Genomic DNA, 21,115 nt, shown 5'->3' with positions numbered 1-21,115 from the left:
AAATTATGAAGACATATTCCTCTTTTTTAATATGTTAAGTCCCTAATTTTTAAGGATATATTCCTTTTTTCATATGTGAAGTCTTTAGTTTTTAAAGTCACAAAGTTTGACACTTTTACTCCTGAACAAGTATATATACTATATACGCCTCGAATTTACCGCCTACTGCCTGTCACATGCTTTTGCATAAAATCTAAAGACCCTTTTCAGCTATTTTCAGATTATAGACAATAGAGAAAAAATAAAACGAAAGTTAGCCGCCTGCCTTTCGTCTGCCTGCCAAAAGTGGCAGCTTGTTAAATTGATTTACGCTGCGGGCCCTCGCCTGACTCCTGACCCCCAGACAGGCTGCAGCTGAATGCAGTGTCAGGCAAATCGGTAGTTAACGACTCTTTAACTATTTAATTTAGCTATGCATATTTGTCAGGCTTCCGCGCGTTTTGTTTCCTGACCCACAAAAGAAAAAAAAACAAAAGACTTAAGACACGAACTTTGTAATGAGGCGTGAAGAAGCGCGCAAAAGCTTCCGCATTACGTGCGAGCTATTTAGCAAATTGAAATTGTGTATAGTTTTTAATGCCAGCTAACGGTTCGGCGAACTGCAAAAGAAAAGCAATTAGACAATTGGCAATTTTAATGCAAACACGTCGCAGCAGCAGCAACAGAACCAGCAGCGCAGTCGGCAGCGCAGTCAGCAGAGGCAGCAGCAGCAGAGACAGCAGCGGCAGAGACAGCGGCGCCTCAGCAAACAGTCGGCGGCGAGTGTTGAAAGCGTTAAGACGTGCAAGCGGCAGCTGAGCACAGTTATTCACAGTGTTTGCTCTACTCTCTTGCTCTCGATCTGCTCTCTCTCTCTCTCTATATACCTCTCTCGCTCACTCTCTCGCCAGTGAGAAGTGGGAAAAAAGCTGCGGCAAATAAAGGCGCGTGTGAAATCTGTGAAAATTTGCCTTCAAACAAAATCAATAACTAGATGAAGAAGAAGCAGCGACAGCTGCAGTTAACATAAAAAGTGAAAATTAGTGAAGAAGTTCGATTGCGGTTCTCAGGAAATAAACGGGTCTAAACATAAAGCCGCAGCTCCAAAGCGATTGAGGTGATTTCTTGCGAAGCGCAGCCTCATTTTATAAATTAATCATAAAAACAAAACAACAACAAAATCGAACAGCCAAAATCGAAATTGGAATCTTTAAATGCTGCTTCTTTTTTATTTGTGTGTTTTTTAGCCAAATATGTGAAATGGAAACAACTTTCTAAAAGAAACAAAAACAACAACAACAAACGAAGCGACGCACCAAAATTTGAATTCTTTTTATTCTTTACGGCCGAGGAAATTGTGTCAGCTTGTTAAGCTGTGCGTGCTGTGCGTCTTGTTGTTGTTTTTGTTGTTGTGTTTATACCCTGCGCCCATTGCAAATATATAAAAGGGGGTATACTGTTGAATAGTTAAATATTCCAAACTTGATTTATAGCTTTATGTGTTTACGTATTAAAAATATTTTCCTTTGTGGATACCTTTCCCTTTTCCTATAAAAATAGAATAGAATAGAAAAATAATAAACTTATGTTTGCAGCTGGAGCCTTGTGCCCTGCTATATATTCCATATTCAATCCCTGAAAATTACATAGACATCGGACTATAAGCTCCTCAGCTAATCACAAACAAGTTATCCATAGAATAAGGCTAAGGCAAATGGAAGCATTGTTGAGGGTATTTTCCAGTCGTGCATGTCCAACCAGAGCACCCCGCATTTCATGTTGTATTTAATGGCATCGTTAACAGCGCCGCTTTGCCCTAGTGTCAAGTTCGTTGCCTAAGTCTTTCGTTTAGGGCTGGCAAATTGAATATGTGAGCACGCGCCATCGATTATTTTTCGCCTTTTGGCTGGTTGGACAGTGTACACTGTCCAATCTGTGAGCTGTCTAGTTCAAGTTGCGTTTACTAGGTTAGTCGGTTAGTTGTTGTTGTAGTTGTTCTTGTTGTTGTTGTTGTTGTTGTTGCTGCAGCAGCCACAAGCTGGTGTCTGCTTATAGGATTCTTGACTCGCGACTTTCTTGCTGCGGTTGTTGTTTCTCTTATTGCAACGCTTTAATTTGTTGGTTGATGTGTTTTTTATTTTGCTTGTTTTTCATTTTGTTTTTTTCGACTGGCCCAGTTTTAACGTCAGTCGCAACGCACGCGAATTATAAGCTAATTACGAGCTGCCAAAGAATTTGGCGAGTGAAATTGCATTCAGCTCCATCTGCAGCATCTCCCAGCTGCAGCATCTGCGCAATTTGTATATCTATTCACTTTTACTGAATGTGGGCGCCTGGGAACCGAATGGCCTGTGGGAAATATTGCGGCTTATTGGCTTAATTTGATTTATGGCATCACTTTCCACAGTGCCCAGCGAATGTTCATATGCAAAAGGCCGCACAAAAACCAGAAGCGCCGAGGTCGGTCTCTCTCTCCCCCTCTCTCTCACTCTCCTTCTCTGTTGCCATTAGATGTGTTGCCAATGCCATTGCGCAGGTGTGCAAAATAATTTAAAGACACAGGCACAACGGCAACATCCTCACGACCTGCGCGCCGCATAAAGCCAAAACAAACGATGCGCACAAATCTCGGCAGCTGGGGGCGGCCGCGTTGCCAACTGAGCTAGCGATGGGCGCGGGTCGTGTTTGGCTTGTATATATCATATATATTTTCTCATGTTATTTATTTTTACTTTTGAAAAAAAATTCCGTTCGCTGAGTTGGAATACAAAGTATTTGCCTGTTCAAAGTGTCCTATCGAATGGGCTTGAGTCAAAACTTATAGCTAAAAATATTGTTCTTAATTAGAGAACATGCTCTAAGATGTGCTAAGATGTGCACGAAACACGAACGAATTATAGAAAGAGACGAGCACGACCCATGTTCATCTCTAAGTTGAAGATGCAACCTGAAGATCTGGCAGCGGCTTTTTATTTACTGGCCTTGTGGCTTGTTTTGGCAGGCTCCTTTGCCAGTTGCTGTTAATGTCTCTCGTTGCCTTTTCTAAACTGTCAACCAGTCGATAGATAAAGCCAAGCCAAAGCGTCGGCAAGTTTTCACTTTTCAACTGCGCAAAGGTCAGCACAAAGGCAACTGCAACTGCTGCAGTTGCTGCAGAGGCTGCCTCTGGCCATGCCTTAAGGAGCTGCTGTCTGTCTGTCTGTCTGTCCGCCTCCCTCGGGCCTGGGTGTAGTTAGCATTTGAATTTGTCAGCTGCCATCGCATTCGCATTCACAGACGAGCGCTTTCGAATGCAATTGTTTGCATTCCGTGGGCGCGCGCGCGCCTTTGCATTGTGATCGACCAAAAAAAAAAAAAAAAAACAATCAACATACATATCAATGCGGGTTCAAGACGAGGGCACGAGCATGTCTAGCTTATTAATCAGGAAATCGGTTTTCAGTAGCTTCAGTTTCTTAACCCCAAAATGCAAAGTTGATTCATATCGACTGTGCTAGAATAAGCGCACGTTTAATAAACTTATATGAATCACATCTATATATATATATAAATCTACTGGCATTTCTCAGCCTTGCCGGTCTGCGTTTTTTGCTTTATATCTAAGACGTCTCTATTTGAAAGTGATTTGAAAACCATCGACAGAGTTTTAAAACAAAGTTTTGGGTAGGATTGAGTTGGCTTCTCCAAAAAGTGAGATACATCAAATTGTATAAAGTTCCCTGGAAATGAGCTTCAGTCCGTATGGGCGGTGCCTATGAAGAGAAATTACCCGAATAGATCTAAATGGGGATCGGAGGTAGTTAGAAGACATTGAAATTCTCTCATCAAGGGGAATAGTAAAACCTTTCAAGCTTAAACTGTAAGTGATACATTTAAATACTTTGTGTTAGTCTATAAACTATTAAGCCATTGAAGATAGTGTTAGAATTAAGACGTGAAATAAGTAATGCATAGAAGAAGACATCTGCGACATTCTTGATCACGATCATCAGCCGATAGCTGATAATCATGTTTGTCTGTCGTTTTCTATCAGACTTCTATGCAAACTAATCTATCAGTCTTGAAGCTTGCCTTTGCTTAATTCTGTCTTGGTCTTGTTAACAGTATATAAGTCGGATCAGGCCATTATATCACATAGCTGCCATGGAAATAATCTTTTGAAAATTAAGTACTACTACGAATAGCTTTAATGTTTATCAATATAAATATGATGCTTCCTAGAAGTAATATTTTTCAATATAGGACTTCTATATTATATAGCTCTGTAGGAAGAATCACTTGAATATACATATATTCCAATGGATGAATTTTCATGTATCCAAATATCTTAACCAAACTCGGAAATTACGAATTTTACAATACTTCTCACATATCGTCAAGGACATTATTTTTTTAAGAGTATTAATTCTTCGGCGTGCCGCAGACAGCCTTCTTTATTATTTATGTTATGACTTGTAGGCAGCAGAATATTGTTGCATAGTGTAAAATTATTGTTATCAGCCGCAAGGTCTTTGCCCAGTTAGCTGCACAGATCACAGCTTGCAGAGGTTGCCTGATTTATGACTGAATACGTGAAGTGGCAGGAGAAGCACAAGAGCAACTGCAACAACAACAACCGCAACACTGACAACGGCACTTATGAGTTGTTTGGTGCTTCACGCCTTGTTGAGCAGGCGAAGATGACGTTGGCCACAATGCGGCGCTGGCTATGACTGTGACTGCGACTATAGCTAAGGCTATGGCTATGGCTATGGCTATGAATATGGCTTGTGACTATGGCTACGACTATGACTGTGGCCTATAGCTGTGGCTATGGCTATGCTAGCGGCGATTACCTAAAGCCACAGCGGTAGCTGCCGTAATAGCCACTGCGACGACTTGATTATGATTGCGGCTCAGCCCCTGGCGCTGACGCCGTGTGTGTGGTGCGATGGTGCGGTGGTGCATTGTGGTGTTTACGGTTTTATTACAATTGTTAATGCTCATGTTAATGGTTTTTACTTTCGGTGAAAAGGCGAACGGCAACAACAACAACAAATTCAAATCTAAGACAATGAAAGCAAAAGTTCGTTGCCTAAGTCTTTCGTTTAGAATGCGCGCTGTTGAAAGCGTGCGACGCATAACAATAAATTATTTTTAGTTTTGGGAAGTTTTTTGGATGCTTTATTTGTGGAATTTAATTGCGTCTTAATAACTGCAATCTGTACGCCCATTTTTTCTCCAACAACTTTCGTTTGTTTCGCAGCGAAAATGAAAGCGGGCCGCGCTTTTGGCTGCCTCTTCTGGGCGTTGCTTTATTGTGTGCTGTATTTGGTCAGCGCCAGCGAGGATGAGCTGCTTGACTTTGATTTTGCCGATGCCACCGAAACGGACGCCAGAGCCAACATCGAGGACTGGCAGCTGGCCGATGAGCAGCAGGCGGAGCAGGTGGAAAAAAAACTGGAGGACAATATGCTTGACTTTAGCGTGGACCTGGACGAACCGGAGCCGGAGAAGCAGCTGCCCCAGTTCGACTGGCGCGAAAGAGTGCTGCGCACAGCCCTCTCCAAGGCGCTGACGGATCGTGTGCTGCGCCAGAAATTTGCCGAAGTGATGCCCATTCTGCGCGTGTTGTCCTCGCAGCAGCGCCTGGCGCTCTCTGCCCTGATCTCGGCACAAATGAACGCCAAGCGCGGGCAGGAGCTTAAGCTGGAGCAGGTCAGGAAATATATTTAATTAAATCACATTTGTCTCACCTATCTGCCCGTCTCGCAGGTGCGCATGATGTTTGGTGACGACAGGAAACTGCTGCTGCCCGTCGTCTACGATCTGGCCAATCTGGTGAAGAGCTCGGCGCGCAAGTACATCCGGTTGGGCAACGAGCTGGCTGCTGCGGCGCTGCGCCAAACGCCGCTGCAGAAGCGCAAGGATGTGCTCACCCTCGAGGAGTCCGAGCAGGACGACAGCGTGGGCACTATAGATGTCGGCGCGAAGCCTGCGCAGGCGGCCAGTTCGCTGGAGGACTTCTTCGATGAGATGCAAGCGGAGGTGCTCGATCCGCAGATGATCAATGAGGCGCTACAGTCAGCCACGCCCACGGCTGCCCAGCACCAGTCCCAGTCCATCGCGAATCGGACGCGGCGCGTGCGTCGCACGGCCGACGAATTTGTACACAAGCTGACGCGCTCCGTGCCCGTCTCGGTCAGCGAGCAGCAGCTGCTGGGCGGCGCCGCGGGACGCACCATCAAGCTGAACACAACGATCTTCCAGCAGCCGCCCAGTGCTGCAGCGGCCAGCACGGCCGCCACACCGGCGACCAGCACCACGCAGTCTTACGAGCAAATCGAGGATCTCGCCCTGGCCGGACTGAATGGCACCGACGCCGACGAGCGTCTCTTGCAGCTGAATAATGACAGCGGCAACAGCAGCAGCAGCAGCGCTGAGGAGCCGCTGCCCAGTCCCGAGGAGCTCATAGCGGGTCCGCGCTATCGGCGACCCAGCCCCAAGCTGCCGGCGATCAAGAGGAAGCGCGTCCAGAGCTCAGTTTATAGCCGCGGCCGGCCGAAGGGCTCGGCCAGCTCGCACAGTCCGGTGCTGGCGCCGACGCACAAGAAATGCGAACGCTTCACCAACAACATGTGCATACGCACCGACGACTATCCGCTGTAAGATCCACTTAGTTAGCTGGCTTTTGGTACCCTTTCCCGGGTTGTAGCCCGCCCTTAGTCTAGTGTAGTAAGATTTTTAGGCTAAATAAAAGTAATTTATTTTGTTCACCTTCTCAATCCAATTGCACACATATTTTAGTGGTTTTGGTGGTTCTACTAATTCCCCTGTTACCAGCTAAGAAAAAAAAATCCCTCTCTTGACTCTCCACTTTCACCTCAACGCAGCGAACAGATCATGGGCAGCATTCGTCGGCACAAGAATGCGATGAGCGCTCTGCTGGCCGAGTTCTACGACAAGCCCAATAACAATCTCGAGTTTGGCGACGAGTTCGACGACTATCTGCTCAACAAAAAGCGGTGAGTAAAAGACCATTAGTAAACGGCATTAGAAAATATAATCTCTCTTTAAATATATTTTTTAGGCGCGAGGACGAGGGCAGCGCCGGCGGCATGTGTCAGAGCGTTGTGCGCTATGCCCGCCCACAAAAAGCCAAAGCCGCCTCCGGCGAATGGAAGTTTATTGTCAACACGGGTCAGCACACACAAACGCTGCGGCTGGAGAAGTGCAGGTGAGCTAGCTATCGAATTGAATTAGTTTCAAGTAAACTATATTTAAAAAAAAAACTATTTACTGAATTTGAGCCAGCGACTTCTTACTTACTGGTCCGACTCTTAGAAACCTAGACCAAGACCAAAAGAAGTTTCAGTAAATATTTCAGCTTCCTTTTTCACTTAGTCCAATCAATCAGTCAGTCAGTATAATATCTTTACATAGATATATAAATAACTTGCCTCACAAAGTTTCAATCACTTTTCAAAGTTCATCAACCCAAAATGAGCAAATCGAGTTACATAAAGAGTCTACTATATTTGGCACACTAAGCTAATGTTAGAGCTATCAATCATCATCATCATCAACATAATCTCCATTGAAATTATAGTTATTTTCGTTGTAAAAATAGCTGAAATTTTCACTGGAGTAAAAGCTAATATATTGTGATAAATATATATATATATATTATCTATCACATGAAGTAATCGTCTTTTAGATGAAGAGCTATGTCGTAGACAAGCAGCGCAAGTAATGCCCCTCTATGCAATTCTCATGAACTCAAGTCTTGCAGCCGGCAGAAAAAAGAGGGCGAATCTGCAAATATGAGAATGGAGTGAGAGAGACTGCGAGAGAGTGAGAGAGGGATATAAATAAACATAATCATTTGTGCTTTATAATTTGTTTAACCAGATAGCATTATATAAATGCCTTGTTAATTATTAGCATTACCAAGCTATTAGTCATAAAGTCTGATTCATTAGACTTGACTGTCGCGTTTTGTATGCATAAACTGTTCTAATTGCGCTGCTTTCTCTGCTCGTTAGTAATCCTGGCGAAAGCTGTTCGTATCTGGCGCAAACGTATCGCTCGCACTGTGCGCAGGTCTACAACTACCATCGTCTGCTGAGCTGGGACAAGGTGCGTGGCCTGCATGTGGATATATTCAAAGTGCCCACCTGCTGCTCGTGCCAGGTGGACGGCTATCGGCAGCAGTTTCCGCCGCTCTCATCCATCCAGGCCAAGGAGTACTCGCCGGCCGGCTACAAGGTGGCCAGCAATGTCAATGGCAATGGGAACAGCAACGGCTACAGCACCATTAACGAGGAGGATCTGGACTACAACGACGAGAGCGACGAGGACGATTTGGGGCTTAGCTATGCGCCGTACAACAGTCGCGACAACAACGAGCTGAGCTACCTGAGCAGCAAGAAGGTGCGCTCCAAGCTGCCGGCACCAGCCAGCGTGGGCCCCTACCTCAGTCCGCCCGATGATGAGGATCCCTTTGGCACTGGCTACAAGAGCCACAAGAGCAGCAGCTCCAGCCTCAGTTCCAGCGCCAGCTCCAGCTCGAAAAAGTATTACAGCCAGCTGAGCCGTCGGCGGCCGCAGCACAATGAGCCGCGCGTCGACATCGATCTGGATCTGTCGCCCAGCGAGACACAGGCCGGACAAGAGGTAAACGTATTTGGACCAACGCTGGCTGGGGAACAGCCGCGCGTGCCCATCAAGCGCAAGCGTATTTATAGCTCCACCACCCACACAGCCGCAACCGTTGCCAGCGAAGCCGCAGGAGGATCAGCTCGACTACGCATACCCATACACATATCCAAATCACAGAGCACAGCCGCAGCCACAGCCGCAGCCGCAGCCACAGCCGGCAGTCTACCAGCCCGCACAGGAGCCGCAGCCGCAGTCGGTGTCGGTGCTGCCGCCCATGCCCACCAAGCGTCTGCTGCATCCAGCGCAACTGCATCATTTAACCCTGCCCTCGGCCAGAGTAAGCGCCACAACGCCGCGAGCAAGTCGCGACCACGTTTCTATGCGCCCGCTGCGACGACGCCCGCAGTCGCTGCCACCTCGAGCCCAGGCAGCTCAGCGGCGCCACTACCGACCACCTACGTCCAGCAGAAGCAGCAGCAGCAGCAGTCGACGGCACTTCCACAGCCGCCACATGTGAGCTTTACCTTTGGGGATTTGGGCATCAGCAACGGCAACGGCACGAGGCGCATCAACTACAGCTACCATCCCATCATAGATTTCTTCGAGAAGAACAGACGCGCGGAGGCGACAACAGCCGAGGTTGAGCCGCAGCCGCAGCCGCAGTCTGAGCCAGAGGTGGTGGAGGTGGAGGAGGATCAGCGCCTGGGCATGGGCGTCTATCAGCATGCGATGTCCGCCTCGCACGAGCGTCGCATGGGCTTTGGCTTTGCGGCGACTGGTGCAGCTGGTGCTGGACGCTTTGGTTTTGCCAATGACAATGCATGGCAGCCGCTGGTTGTGGCCCACTAAATTTAACTCGCATGCCCCCCCCCCCCCACTCCCTTTCCACTCGAATACCCTGGCTAACAGTCGCATGCGGCAGTTTGTTGTATTAATTCGTTGTCGCCTTAGCTTGTAGTTGTGCCTTGCGGGAGTAAATCCTATAATTGTCTAGTTATTGCAACTGAACGACGTAATCTGCCTAATCTTACCTAACTTTATGTTTAACAGCATCTAATTAATTTATGCATTAATAATTTATTTATTTATTTGTAGTGCGTAGCAAACAAAAAAAAAAAAAACAACTGAGGGCTTGAGTTGAGTTGTAGAAGTAAATATAATTTATTAAAGTATGATAAACACAAATTAAATAAATTTACATTTGTTGTTGCATATTTTTAGCAACTTTTAAAGAATATTTTTCAGCTTGAAAGAAATATTTATTCAAATAATAAAATGAACATCATGTGAATTTTATTTCCATATTTTTAAAGCTGCATTTTCCAGCTAAATTAAATACGATTTTTTCAGTTTAAAAAAGTATTTATTCAAATAATACAAATTAAAATCATTCCCATATTGCTTTACATATTTTTAACGTTGCATTTTGCAGATAAATTGAAAGTTTTTATTTTGGACTTAAGAGTTAAACTAATTTATTAAAATAATACTATTTAAAATCAGGTTTAATCTGATTAAATTTTTAAATTTATTGCCACAGTTTTGCAGTTAAAACTCTTAGCTGGCTACACTTAACACGAATTCCCAGTTGAATCTTAAGAATATGATATTTAAATTAATATAATTTAAATATACCTTTTTACCCTGAACCCATTAAAAATGGGTACAAGGGTATATTGTATTTGTGCAAAATCGAAATGTATGTAATAGGCAGAAGGAAGCATCTCCGACCCCATAAAGTATATATATTCTTGATCAGCATCAATAGCCGAGTCGATCTAGCCATGTCCGTCTGTCTGTCCGTCCGTTCGTCCGTACGTCCGTCCGTCCGTCCGTCCGTATGTATGAACGCAAGGATCTCAGAACCTATAAGAGCTAGAGACTTGAAATTTTAGATGTAGATGCTCCTAGTTCCCGCGCAGATCCCCCAGTCGGGAGCTCCCGACTAGAACCTCTTACTTGTTTTTTGTTAAATTTGCTACAACTTTTCAACAAATTCAAGTTGTTAGCTGCGCAACTTTGTGCACATTTATTTAAAATTTAAATTGTTTCATTTCCAACGTTTCGCCCGGCAGCTCGTGCATAGCTGTCAGCCTCTGACACGCAGCGCTTGGGCGCGCTTTTTAAATGCCGTTCGAAATGAGATTTAGTGTATCATATATGCAAATATTTTAAATTAATTTGCGTTTGATTAGATTTAGTTAATCTTGAAATAGAAAACTAATTACGTATGCTTTCTCCCAATTAAGTTCAAGTTTAGGGTCAAGCCAAGTGCCAGCTGCTGCTTACTAATGAGATATGAGTGTGGACTTCAAAGAAGAAACAAAAGCACTTCAAAAAATTAATTTCAAACTAGTTTTAAAATGTGAAATGTGCCAAACTGAAGAGCTGTTCACTTTGCATATGCAAAGTGGGTTTCTAAAACAAAACGGGGCTGGACTTTGATAGAGGGGGGAATGAGAAAGGGGGCCAGACTTGGGGCAACGTCTTTGACCGGTTATAACATTGAATGCAGCAGCAATTGTTGCGACTTGCAACGTCACAGTTGCAGTTGCAGTCGCCAGTTTCGCTTTCATTGAACGTTGATGAAGAAGTGGAAGACGACAACGAAAGACACCGCGTCATGGCAAATAGTAGGAGAAATGAGATGGCAAAGAAAAGCGACAAAGCGCAATCAAACTGGAAAATTGGCAAAAACGCTGAGCAAATTTTATAAAGGCGCAACGAGGCGAACGCCTGGGCGCAGTTGTGGAGCAGCCGCAGTCGATGTCGTTGTCCGGATCACGCGAAAGTGAAAAGTCGGCCTTGAAAGTGAGAGTGAGAGTAAAATGCAGTCACAAAGGAGATGCACCTGGGGCCTACTTAGCCTACTCAGCCTGCTGCAGCTTAGTCTGGCCCTAAGAGTTGAGCCAGCGCCCAGCAATGCCACCTCCATGCCCGTATATCGCGTGTCTCGCCCGCAGTCCAAGCAGCCTGCGCAGCGCGTACCTCCACATCTGCAGGACATACGGCCCGGCTATGTGGACGAGGATGCGGGCGATGTGATACGCATTATCGAGCCGCCGCCGCACTTCCAACAGCTCAAGCGCTTGCAGCAAAGACAGCCGCAGCCGCAGCCACAGCCACAGCCAGTGGGAAAAAGGCCACAGGCCGTCGTCTGGGAGCAGCCGCGCAAGGTGAGCACAAATCGTGCCAGCGGAGATCTGCTGACGCAGGAGACGCAGCTGGCGGCTCAGTTCGCCAACAATAATCAGCTGCAGCTGCCAATGGAAATACTCGCCTCGGTGCGCAAAACGGAGCGTCTGCTGCAGCGTCAGCGCCAGCCGCAGCTACCGGCGCTGCGCCAGCGGCACATCCAGCGCCAGACGCATACGCTCATCGCCCAGAAGTACCTGGAGCAGCAGCTCCAGCAGCGCGGCCAGCAGCAGCGCCTGCGCGCCGCTCTGCGGCCGGGGCACAAGCGCAGCAAGCGGGTGAGGCGGCAAGCGGAGAGCGACGACGAAGGGGGCAGCTACGATGTGGCGCACGGCCTGCAGCTGGTGGCGCACATTGGGGAGCTGCTCAAGAATGCCACGCGCTATGTGCCCGACGAGGAGCCCGAGAAAACGACGACAAATGCAACCAACTGCGACAATCGACGGCGACGCCAGCGTCTGTTCAGGCTGGGCGCAAAAAAGACGCCCGCAAGGGTGCGCAACTTCCGGCATGAGGCAACCACAACAACAACAACAAAAGCAACAACAACAGCCACTCCGGAGACGACTTCCAGCTTGACAACTTCCGCAACTCCATTGGCCAGCCGCTTGGTCAACTCACGCAAATCACAAAATAACCGCAATCAGCCGCAGCCGCAGCAGCTGCTCGCCTCGCCCTCTTCCGTGCTCTATGCGGATGTCATGTCAACCATACGCAATTTGTGGCAGGAGCACGATCTGACCGCTGGCCCACAATTTGTCGCGGAGCAGCAGGTGCGCAACAACAGCGACTATCGCGCCTTGGATGTCTATTTGAAGGAGCTCGACGATATCGCCCGAAGGCTGCCCCCGGTGGCGCCAATTACGGCGCTCAATCGGGAGGAATTCGCGCTGGCCACGCCCAAGCCCAGCTGGTATCTGATCAACAAGGAGGGCATGATCTATGAGACGCGACTGACAAGCGACACGAAGCCAAGCTCCACGCTCTTCCATCTGTTTCCAGATATGCCCAAGGCAAAGGATCCCATCACGACGCTGGACCTGGAATAGACCACTTGAATTTAATTGTTATTTATTTTCCTCTAGCATTAAGTTAAGTTAAGTTAAGTTCGACTGTCGCAAAAAGAAATTACCAACTTTATAAAACTTGTAGTTAAAAAATATGTGTGAAATTTTAACCTATGTCTGTATAAGATCGGGTATATATAGGGTATCACATGAATTTTGACCAAAACTAATGTCAGATTTAGATATCAAATTGATTAAGAGGCCAAGCCGCAAGCATAGAGCCAAACTTCGTGAAAATTCATAAGGACCCTGCTGAAATTTAACAAGGCAGGAAACGTTGCCTTCAACGGCCAGTGGAAGTGCAATTTGTGGCGGTGGAGCAGGAGGCGGCGGTGGAACAGGAGGAGGTGGGGCAGGTAAGTGGATGTATGTATGTAGATGTATGTATGTAGATGTACGTATCCTATGTATGTATGTATGTATGCATGGTATGTATATATGCATGTACATATGCAAGTATGTATGCATGTGTGCATGTATGCATGTTTGCATGTATGCATGTAAATATGCATGTATACATGTATGCATGTATGTATGTATGTACCTTCATCTCTATTTTGATAACTTTCAGCGGCAAAGTACTTTACAAATACGTACTCTTAATACATGCCCTAATGCATGTAATTGTTTGTGTGCCGTTAGTGGGCACAGGGTAACTTCTTGTCGAGCACTGCCGACTAGAGCACAATTGCTTTAATTTAAATATGTTTTTAAGATTTCAATAACTCACATAAATTTAAAAAGCCCTTGTTCCATGCATGTTTGGGGTGGGGGGCCTAATGAGTCTTTGGATTCTCTTGCTGGCCAGCCAAGCATTTAATTTGGGTAATTACAACGTCTGCGTCGCAGGTTCTTGGTTAATGCGGCAATTTAGATAAGCCAACTGGCAATTAGCTGGCTAGCTGGAACCTTAGCTAGTTCTCTTAACGTGCCAGAGCCCATTGTCTTGAACCCTGACCCCGCACAACATACAAATTGCTGAGAAACAACACTCAAAGCATGAACACGGCTGCAAAGCTGTCAACAATTAGCAGTTGGATGAAAGAGAAAGAGAAGTGCAAAGAGAATAAAGAAAAAAGATCATAAACTATTTTGACCTCGTTACCCAGTAGCTTCTAACCAGAAAAGAGACGCACCTGAGCCCAATGAACTTGAATAGTGTAAATAATAAAAACATGTTTCTATTTATGTCTAGCGGACATTACCCAGCTTTGCCCGACTCAGTTATTTTCCTTAAAATTTTTAAGATAACATTTTCACCTATTTTTCACATTTATGGATGAAATGTTATTCACTTTTTTTTGTGGCTTAGAAAATAGTTGTGAAATTCTTAAGCTCTTCTACACATTTTCCACTAGCAAGGGTCGATTTTGCGAAAAGTGTGAAGCACCTGTAAAATTCATGAATACCTGTAAAATACATGAATACATGAAACTCTTTGAGATCGAATTTTGAGGCCCATCGTATGGGAAACAGAAATGTTTTGACTACGGAGATAGGAAACAATTGACTTTATATTAATGTATATAGAATTTTCGACTTCCGTTTAAAAGTTAGTAGCACATATTTTCTAAATAGTTTTATATCAGATTTGCCTATCTTGCTTTTTAATGGGCCCCTTTTTCGCATATTTCGTCTGTTACATTTTGAGAAGTTCCAAATGGACGCGTTCTCATTTCCACATTTATATTTTTTTGACGTCTTATGTTTAGCTAGAGTTCTATTTTTATTGTTTTAGATTGTTGTTTAGCAACTTTGCCAAAAGTTTAATTTATTTTAGAGCGCGTGCTTAGCGCTATGTGTTGGTGGACTGGACAGCCATAAATAATGCTTTTAAAAATTCTTGGATGCTGCCAAGCGTGTTCTTGTTATGTAATCACAACTTTCTCTACGTCAGAAGGTTTTTGAACTGCTGCAGATATAGATTTATTTTGACAATTGCAATTAAATTGAGTTAAAAAAATTGTAGGCTTTTAAGAATTGATATTGCTTGCGACATTGACCCCACTGACCAGAGAGAGAGAGAGAGGGCGGGTGAGAGGTAGACAGAGTTAGCAGCATTGTAATTAGTAATCGGTCATGCAAGAAATAGTAGCCCCTCGAGGCCCCAAGGCACGAGTTGCGAGTACCAAGCACTGAGTACGCTTCATTGAGAAGCTGGCGTGTGGGTGGCTGCCCGCTGGTGGGGCATTGTTAGAGGCACACGCAGTCATGGAGTCGCCGAATTGGGGGGATTTTTTCTGTTTTTCAGTTTTTTTTTTTGTGATTTTGTAGGCAAATTTTCGTAGACAATTGTTTTGTCGCTGCGCTTTGATGGGCGACGTTGCAAGAATCGCTGGCATTATATAAACATGCAGCACGGCTCCAGCGTCAGTCAGTTGTACACTTCAAGTGGCAAGAAGCAAGAGGAAACCCAAAACTTATTCAACAAAATGTTCAACTTGCGCTCCGTCTATCTGCTGCTGGCCTGTGCCTTGTTTTGCCTGCTGCTGAGCTGCTCGGAGGCAGCGCCACGTCCGCAGGAGGAGCAGAGCGCGGCCGGAGACCTGGAGGCGGGCGTCGAGGCTGAGGAAAAGGATCTGCAGGGCGCCGCCTCCTATGGCTATGGCTACTATGCCTCACCATATCTGGGCAGCTACTATGGCGGCGGCGGCTACTGGCCCCACTATAGCGGCAGCTACTACGGCCTGGGTGAGTTTGGTGAGTCCGCGGATTGGCCAAGGGACAAAGGGACCAAGGGGTCCATCTAATGCCTGCTAAACTGTTTGGTCTTTATCTCACTGACAGGCTATCCCTACTATGGCGGCTACTATGGACTGCATCACCATCATCATGGACACTATGGACACTATTTCTAAATGGGAGTCAACCTCTCACCTCATAGCTCATGCTCAGCACTCAGCGAGGCTGCGTTCGTGACCAAATTCCTTAGTAGTTTGCACTTTAGCTTCAATTTAATTGCACAAGGATAATTGCTTTAATTAAGCAACAAAATCACAAAAAAAAGAACGAGAGAAATGAAAAAACAAACAATATTAATTTATAGCCACAATCGTTTCAACTTAACGACCTACATCATCTTAAGAAGAAGCAGAGGTAGTCGCAACACCCATACATTCAGAAGTATTATATATATTAGATGTCAAAGAAACCGAGTGAAACGTTGCCGAAAACGCCGAAATAAATAAATGAAATGTAAACATTTTAAATTCAAATGTGGTTTCGGCAAATATGTGCAGAGCCCATAACTCGACTTCGAACACGACTTCTACTTCAACTTGCGCTAATTAACTGACTCTTCAAACAAATTAAGAGCCGAATTAATCAGCGCCGGCGACGTGACGAGCCACAGGCGTTGCCCATTTCTATGCAAATGAAACAAATTAAACTCTGGTTCTCGAAGTGCTCGCAAATCTGGTAAGAACTTTGTCACGCAATTCGTAGATAGCCAGTAGCTGATGTGCTTTTGCTTGGTTTTGGGGGGCGTATGCGTAATTTATGAGCGTCATAAAACGGAGAGTCGCTTCTTCGGGCACATTGTGTAAGCCCTTTGCAGCTGACATTTGGCGCCGAAAAACAATTAGCTATTGGGCCATAAATAAACACAGCGTCAAGCTTTGTCCGTCTGAGCCAACTGTCAGTCAGTCTGTCTGTCCGTCCGGCTGTCTGTCTGTCCGTCTATCAGCTTGTCTCTTGACGAAAGGTCGCGCGGAAGTGCTGCAGCCGAACGGCAAGATTAACGGGCAAAGGTGACAGACAGGCTTATAACCGTTTGATTCGATTCGATTCGATTTGATTCGATCGTACGGATCAGCTTTGCATAAAATTTACATGCCAAATTAATGATGAATGGGTGCGCGGCAGCTGTGAACCTTGCCAAAAAAAAAGCAAGCCAGAGTGCGTTAGTTAGCAGTGTCCGACTAGGAGATACCCTGGAGACGGCAACGAGCCGAATCTTTCCAGTCTCAAACGGACTTAGACTCAGACTATATGGACTCCATTCGTAGTCCTGATCAATAATATGTATATCTACTTTGTAAGCTCCTTTGCCTTTTATTTGTTTATTTATTCTCCCTTGATTCTCAGTAATGAATTTATTGCTCCATGTCCAAATCATTTGCACAAAAACATGCTACCCTTTTAAAACAATTATCAATGGGTATAAAAACACACAAAACTCAAAATTGTCGCGCTTAAATCAAGCCAAGAATTCGATGCGTTATTGACCTTTGTTCACATTTAAATACTTAAGCTGAATATGACTTTTATTTTCGATATTTGTTTGCCACATAAATGTCAATATCAAGAACATTTCACGGTATTCATTCACAAAACGTTTTGTCTGTGTTGTGTACGCTTTGTATTCATATTTGCAGACAATGCTGTTAAATTGGCTATTAAATAATCATTTGTTGAGTGGCGCTCACGTTTTGTATATACTTGTTTTGTATATTTTTCTCATATTTCTTTCTTTTCATTTGGCTGAAGCGTGGCCAAGCTGAGCATTTATCATAATTGATGTTTGCCAAATTTTTGCAATTCTTTTTTAGGCAAGCCGCCAAAGCGATAAATATTGGTTAAATGAAGCAATAAACTGGTTTTTAAATACAAATCAAACTCGAAAAAAAAAACATTAATTAACAACAATAACATTCCGCAGTGCACTTGCTTGCGCTTACAGTCAACAAACGGATGAAATATTCGGATTATTTTTGGATCATTGCTCATGAATAAGTCGCCTGAATGGCCCAAATTTTGAAGAGCATGACTTGCCCAATAATCACATTAAATGGGTTTTACACACTCATTACGAAAGCAAAAAAAAAAGAGGAAACAATGCAACAAACCGGACTAGCAAATTGTCCAAGTCCAAGAATAATCGAAAAGCGTAAAGTCATGAGCAGGTTTTCCGAGATGTGAGCTCTTTAAACGCTTATAGATATTGTATATATTCCAAACAATTGTCGGACGCGAGTTCAAGTGCACGATCGCCCACGTTTTGATTGATTTCTTTGTGCGTAGCTGCGTGGGCTATGTAATAATTCAATTAGACGCTAATCGGGTCATTAGCGGGACGCCTTGAACAATCAGATCTTGCTGGCGTTAAAATGCAATCAGCCCTCCTGGTTTTTCTTATGGTAATTATATGCGATTATAGATAAATAATCAATCTATATGCATGAAGCATTAACTGTTTAGAGTCGGCTTAAAGCTGTTGCGAAAAGTTCCTGCTGCGACAAGTTCGTGTCTTAAGTCTTTCGTTTGACTGCCTCATTGATATGTGGCGCACATAGCGCAGGGCAGCAGCCACAAAAACAACAAAAACAAAAACAACAACAACGACAAGAATAATAGTGACTACGTCTGCGTCGTGTTCGTCTGCTTGCCACCAAGGACACAGTTGCATACGCACTTGAACCCCATCCTGTTGCTACTGCGACATGCGACCCTCAAAACTGGCCATTGAACTGGCCGCAAAAAACGTGTTCGACTGTTCCGCTCGCTGCGGCAATTTGGCGACTTTTGTGGTATGCTGCCGCAGGTGAGAATCGAGCTGGCCGCGACCTGCGGTCGGTCTCTCGGTCATGCCAAAAGGTATTTAAGTTTCGTCTTTGACCTTGCACGCTGATCTTCATGCGATCTTCATGCGATCTTCATATGTGTGAATGGCGCACCACAGGGCGCGGTGCGTGTGTGTGTGGGCTGTTGTTCTGCTCTTTACTGAGACGCCCCGCACACCTTAATTACCTGTGTCCCATGCTCGAGTTGGCAAGAGCAAGGGCAATCAATTGTGGCCAGCGTGGCTCTAAATGCATCCGACCAGAAACGCGCCCCAAAACAAGACAAGCAAATGTGCTCTATACGGGAGTGCCCGACTTGGAGATACCCTGAGCTGACGTTACAAGCGGCTTTGCTTCTTTTTAAATATATCTCACACTAGAAAGGGTATTCATAATTAACTTAGGTATTTATAGTCCGATGTCTATGTTTCCTTCGAGAATTTATACATAACTATTCAGTTCGTCTTCCGGTTTAAGATTTCTTCCTGAAAAGTTTTATGCTCTTTATGCTCTTGGTGCTTTCCTCAATCTGTTACATACACTTGCACATAACTATCATGCTCTCTCGCCTATTATTAATGGGTATAAGCAAACTTTACCAGCTCGTAATTTTATTACCAGCAATTCCAAAAGTCAAGCGTTTTAATTAGCCTTTAACTTCCGCAACATTTGCAACATTTGCGTTAAAGAATTTTTTTTTTTCGGTCGGACATGGTATTTATTTTTGGCCATCCTCCGTATCTAACATGGTTGTGGGTGCACTCCTCCCGAGTCAAGTGATTTATGAACGCACCGAAATGCTCATAAATAAAACTTTACGGCATTCGTTTGATTTGCTAAACTAAGTATTATTTGGCTTTGATTAAAGCGTTCGGTGCCGTTCAGTGAGCCATATAATCAGAGCTGCGGCTAGATTAGCGAGAGCTAAGAAGGAAACAAAATAGACAATAGCTGTCCATCTGTCCAGCTGTCCATTTTGGCACATATTCTAAATCATAATATAATAATCATTATTTTGCGTCAAATTGCTGACGGGAAGTCTCATTTGATTTAAGGCCATATTTCTGCTAGTTAGCTGTGAAAACAACGACATCATTCACAGTCACAAAAGCCAGCACATCAAATCCTCCACGCTAAGGTCACGCATGCTGTAAACTTTCTAAACGAGAACCAGAATCGATAAACAGAACCCGATCTCCGCCTGCAGCTCCACTTCCTTCTTTGTAACAGGATCAGATGGTGCATCTCCCGGCACTTAAAACTGACAATTCATTGTGCAGCCGGAGCTGAAGTCGAAGCTGAGCCCAATGACTCTGATGCTGCGACCTTGAGGCAAAAGTGCAAAAATTGTTGACGTTTTGTTGTTGCTGCTGCTGCTGCTGATCTGTTCATGTTGTAGGATGTATGTAATTAACTTGAACTTGTTGTTGTTGCTGTTGTTGTGATTGTTATTGTTGCCGGTTTAAGCTGCCAGTCGCTGAGCTGCTGCTGCTGCTGCTGCTGCTTTTATGACCGAAAATTTATACTGCAAATAAAACCAAAGTTCGGCTGCCTCAAAAGCTAATCGTTGAAGAATGTTTGCTATAAATTAAATGCTCAAATTTCTCAAATTTATGGCAGCCGCTGCCTATAAACAATATACAAAAAATTCAATTAGAAGTATTGCATGTGTTTTTTTAAGCTCTTGAAAATTGTATTATTATTATTGGTTATATTAATATCATTATTGTAGTCTATTTTTATTGTTACAATTATTATTACGCTTTCTATTTTTATTATTATTATTATTATTATTATTATTATTATTATTATTATTATTATTATTATTATTATTTTTATTACAGCAACAAGCTGTCCATCTATTGGATTCAAACCAGCATTCCTTTTCTTTAGCTAGAAATTGTCTTGAATTGATTTATATATCAAAAATCATTTATGTTTCGAATAAGGGAACTCCCAAAGGCACACAGCGCAGACAGAAAATATTAATAATCAACCATCAACTATAAATTAATTCGACATTTATTGTCAATTGGTGTTAGTTAGAGTTGTGGGAAGAGCATATTTGCGTCGGCCTTGCGCTGTCAGTTTACTCTGCCAGCTAATTTATTTATTTTGTCGTTATATTGTATCATTTTTCATCAATATTTAAAAAGTATCGTTGAGGTTTATTGAACTGCTTTGCGGCTTTGCAGTGGGTGAAAATGCTTGCTGCTGATTCATTTGTTGTCGCTAATTTTACATCGCGGTTTGATTGAGCAGCGTTTATTTATTTATTTTATTTTAATATTAACTTACCTTTTTTTGTATGCCACTGGCGAAATTGTTGTAGTCGCTGGTCAGGTGTCGAAATCCATAAAACCGCCAAGTGAACTTATTATTTATGTGTCAGGTGCGAAGCATCTTAACTAGTTCTGGCCAAGCACATCCTGACAGCGACTGTCACTGGGATCGCATACAAATCAGCATGGAGCTCGCAAAGAGAACCTGTCCACTTAGTCGAGCCGATACTGGCAACTAAATGTCGCAATTAAATGCTTGTATTTTAAGTATTTTCTATTTTCATAAATATTTAAAACCGTTTTCAGACAAGCTGCAACTGCGTAGACTAAGCGGCTTTAGTTTGGCTTTATATAATAGACTTGGCTCTGTATTTAGAATAGAGCATCTCGA

At 44.1% G+C, this 21,115-nt stretch overlaps 4 protein-coding genes across 5 annotated transcripts; all 4 read left to right on the top strand.

The window, feature by feature from the left end:
• Window positions 1-5,229: 5,229 nt before the first annotated feature.
• On the top strand, window positions 5,230-6,674 carry LOC115766964 (neurotrophin 1-like). Its single transcript, XM_030711051.1, has 2 exons — window positions 5,230-5,676; window positions 5,734-6,674. The coding sequence occupies exons 1-2, from the start codon at window positions 5,230-5,232 to the stop codon at window positions 6,625-6,627; spliced, it is 1,341 nt and encodes a 446-aa protein (XP_030566911.1). The 3' UTR covers window positions 6,628-6,674.
• A 187-nt stretch (window positions 6,675-6,861) lies between these two features.
• LOC115766938 lies at window positions 6,862-9,468 on the top strand. The gene is made up of 4 exons (XM_030711026.1): window positions 6,862-6,983; window positions 7,049-7,195; window positions 8,004-8,421; window positions 8,569-9,468. The coding sequence occupies exons 1-4, from the start codon at window positions 6,862-6,864 to the stop codon at window positions 9,466-9,468; spliced, it is 1,587 nt and encodes a 528-aa protein (XP_030566886.1).
• A 1,979-nt stretch (window positions 9,469-11,447) lies between these two features.
• Window positions 11,448-12,863, top strand: LOC115766937 (putative uncharacterized protein DDB_G0271606). The gene has a single exon (XM_030711025.1). It carries the CDS (start codon window positions 11,448-11,450, stop codon window positions 12,861-12,863), a length of 1,416 nt encoding a protein of 471 aa, XP_030566885.1.
• Window positions 12,864-15,281: 2,418 nt separating this feature from the next.
• LOC115766968 (pupal cuticle protein Edg-91) lies at window positions 15,282-16,040 on the top strand. Of its 2 annotated transcripts, none has more exons than XM_030711062.1 (2): window positions 15,282-15,572; window positions 15,669-16,040. In XM_030711062.1, the coding sequence occupies exons 1-2, from the start codon at window positions 15,314-15,316 to the stop codon at window positions 15,737-15,739; spliced, it is 330 nt and encodes a 109-aa protein (XP_030566922.1). In that variant the 5' UTR covers window positions 15,282-15,313; the 3' UTR covers window positions 15,740-16,040. The 2 variants fall into 2 exon arrangements, with proteins under 2 accessions (XP_030566922.1, XP_030566921.1); XM_030711061.1 differs by having other exon boundaries at window positions 15,282-15,581.
• Window positions 16,041-21,115: the final 5,075 nt, after the last annotated feature.

The sequence above is a fragment of the Drosophila novamexicana genome, unplaced genomic scaffold (assembly GCF_003285875.2).
Source record: "Drosophila novamexicana strain 15010-1031.04,08,12 unplaced genomic scaffold, DnovRS2.1 tig00001292-arrow-arrow-pilon, whole genome shotgun sequence".
In the NCBI taxonomy this organism is placed as follows: Eukaryota; Metazoa; Arthropoda; class Insecta; order Diptera; family Drosophilidae; genus Drosophila; species Drosophila novamexicana.
Note: the sequence above shows the minus strand (reverse complement) of the source record. Positions and strands in the feature narration are given on the sequence as shown.

Coding starts and splice junctions, on each gene's coding strand:
- LOC115766964 (XM_030711051.1), top strand. CDS start 5,230: ATGAAAGCGGGCCGCGCTTTTGGCTGCCTCTTCTGGGCGTTGCTTTAT. Junction 5,677..5,733: donor AGGAGCTTAAGCTGGAGCAG/GTCAGGAAATAT, acceptor CCCGTCTCGCAG/GTGCGCATGATGTTTGGTGA.
- LOC115766938 (XM_030711026.1), top strand. CDS start 6,862: ATGGGCAGCATTCGTCGGCACAAGAATGCGATGAGCGCTCTGCTGGCC. Junction 6,984..7,048: donor TATCTGCTCAACAAAAAGCG/GTGAGTAAAAGA, acceptor TATATTTTTTAG/GCGCGAGGACGAGGGCAGCG. Junction 7,196..8,003: donor CTGCGGCTGGAGAAGTGCAG/GTGAGCTAGCTA, acceptor TCTGCTCGTTAG/TAATCCTGGCGAAAGCTGTT.
- LOC115766937 (XM_030711025.1), top strand. CDS start 11,448: ATGCAGTCACAAAGGAGATGCACCTGGGGCCTACTTAGCCTACTCAGC.
- LOC115766968 (XM_030711061.1), top strand. CDS start 15,314: ATGTTCAACTTGCGCTCCGTCTATCTGCTGCTGGCCTGTGCCTTGTTT. Junction 15,582..15,668: donor CTACGGCCTGGGTGAGTTTG/GTGAGTCCGCGG, acceptor TCTCACTGACAG/GCTATCCCTACTATGGCGGC.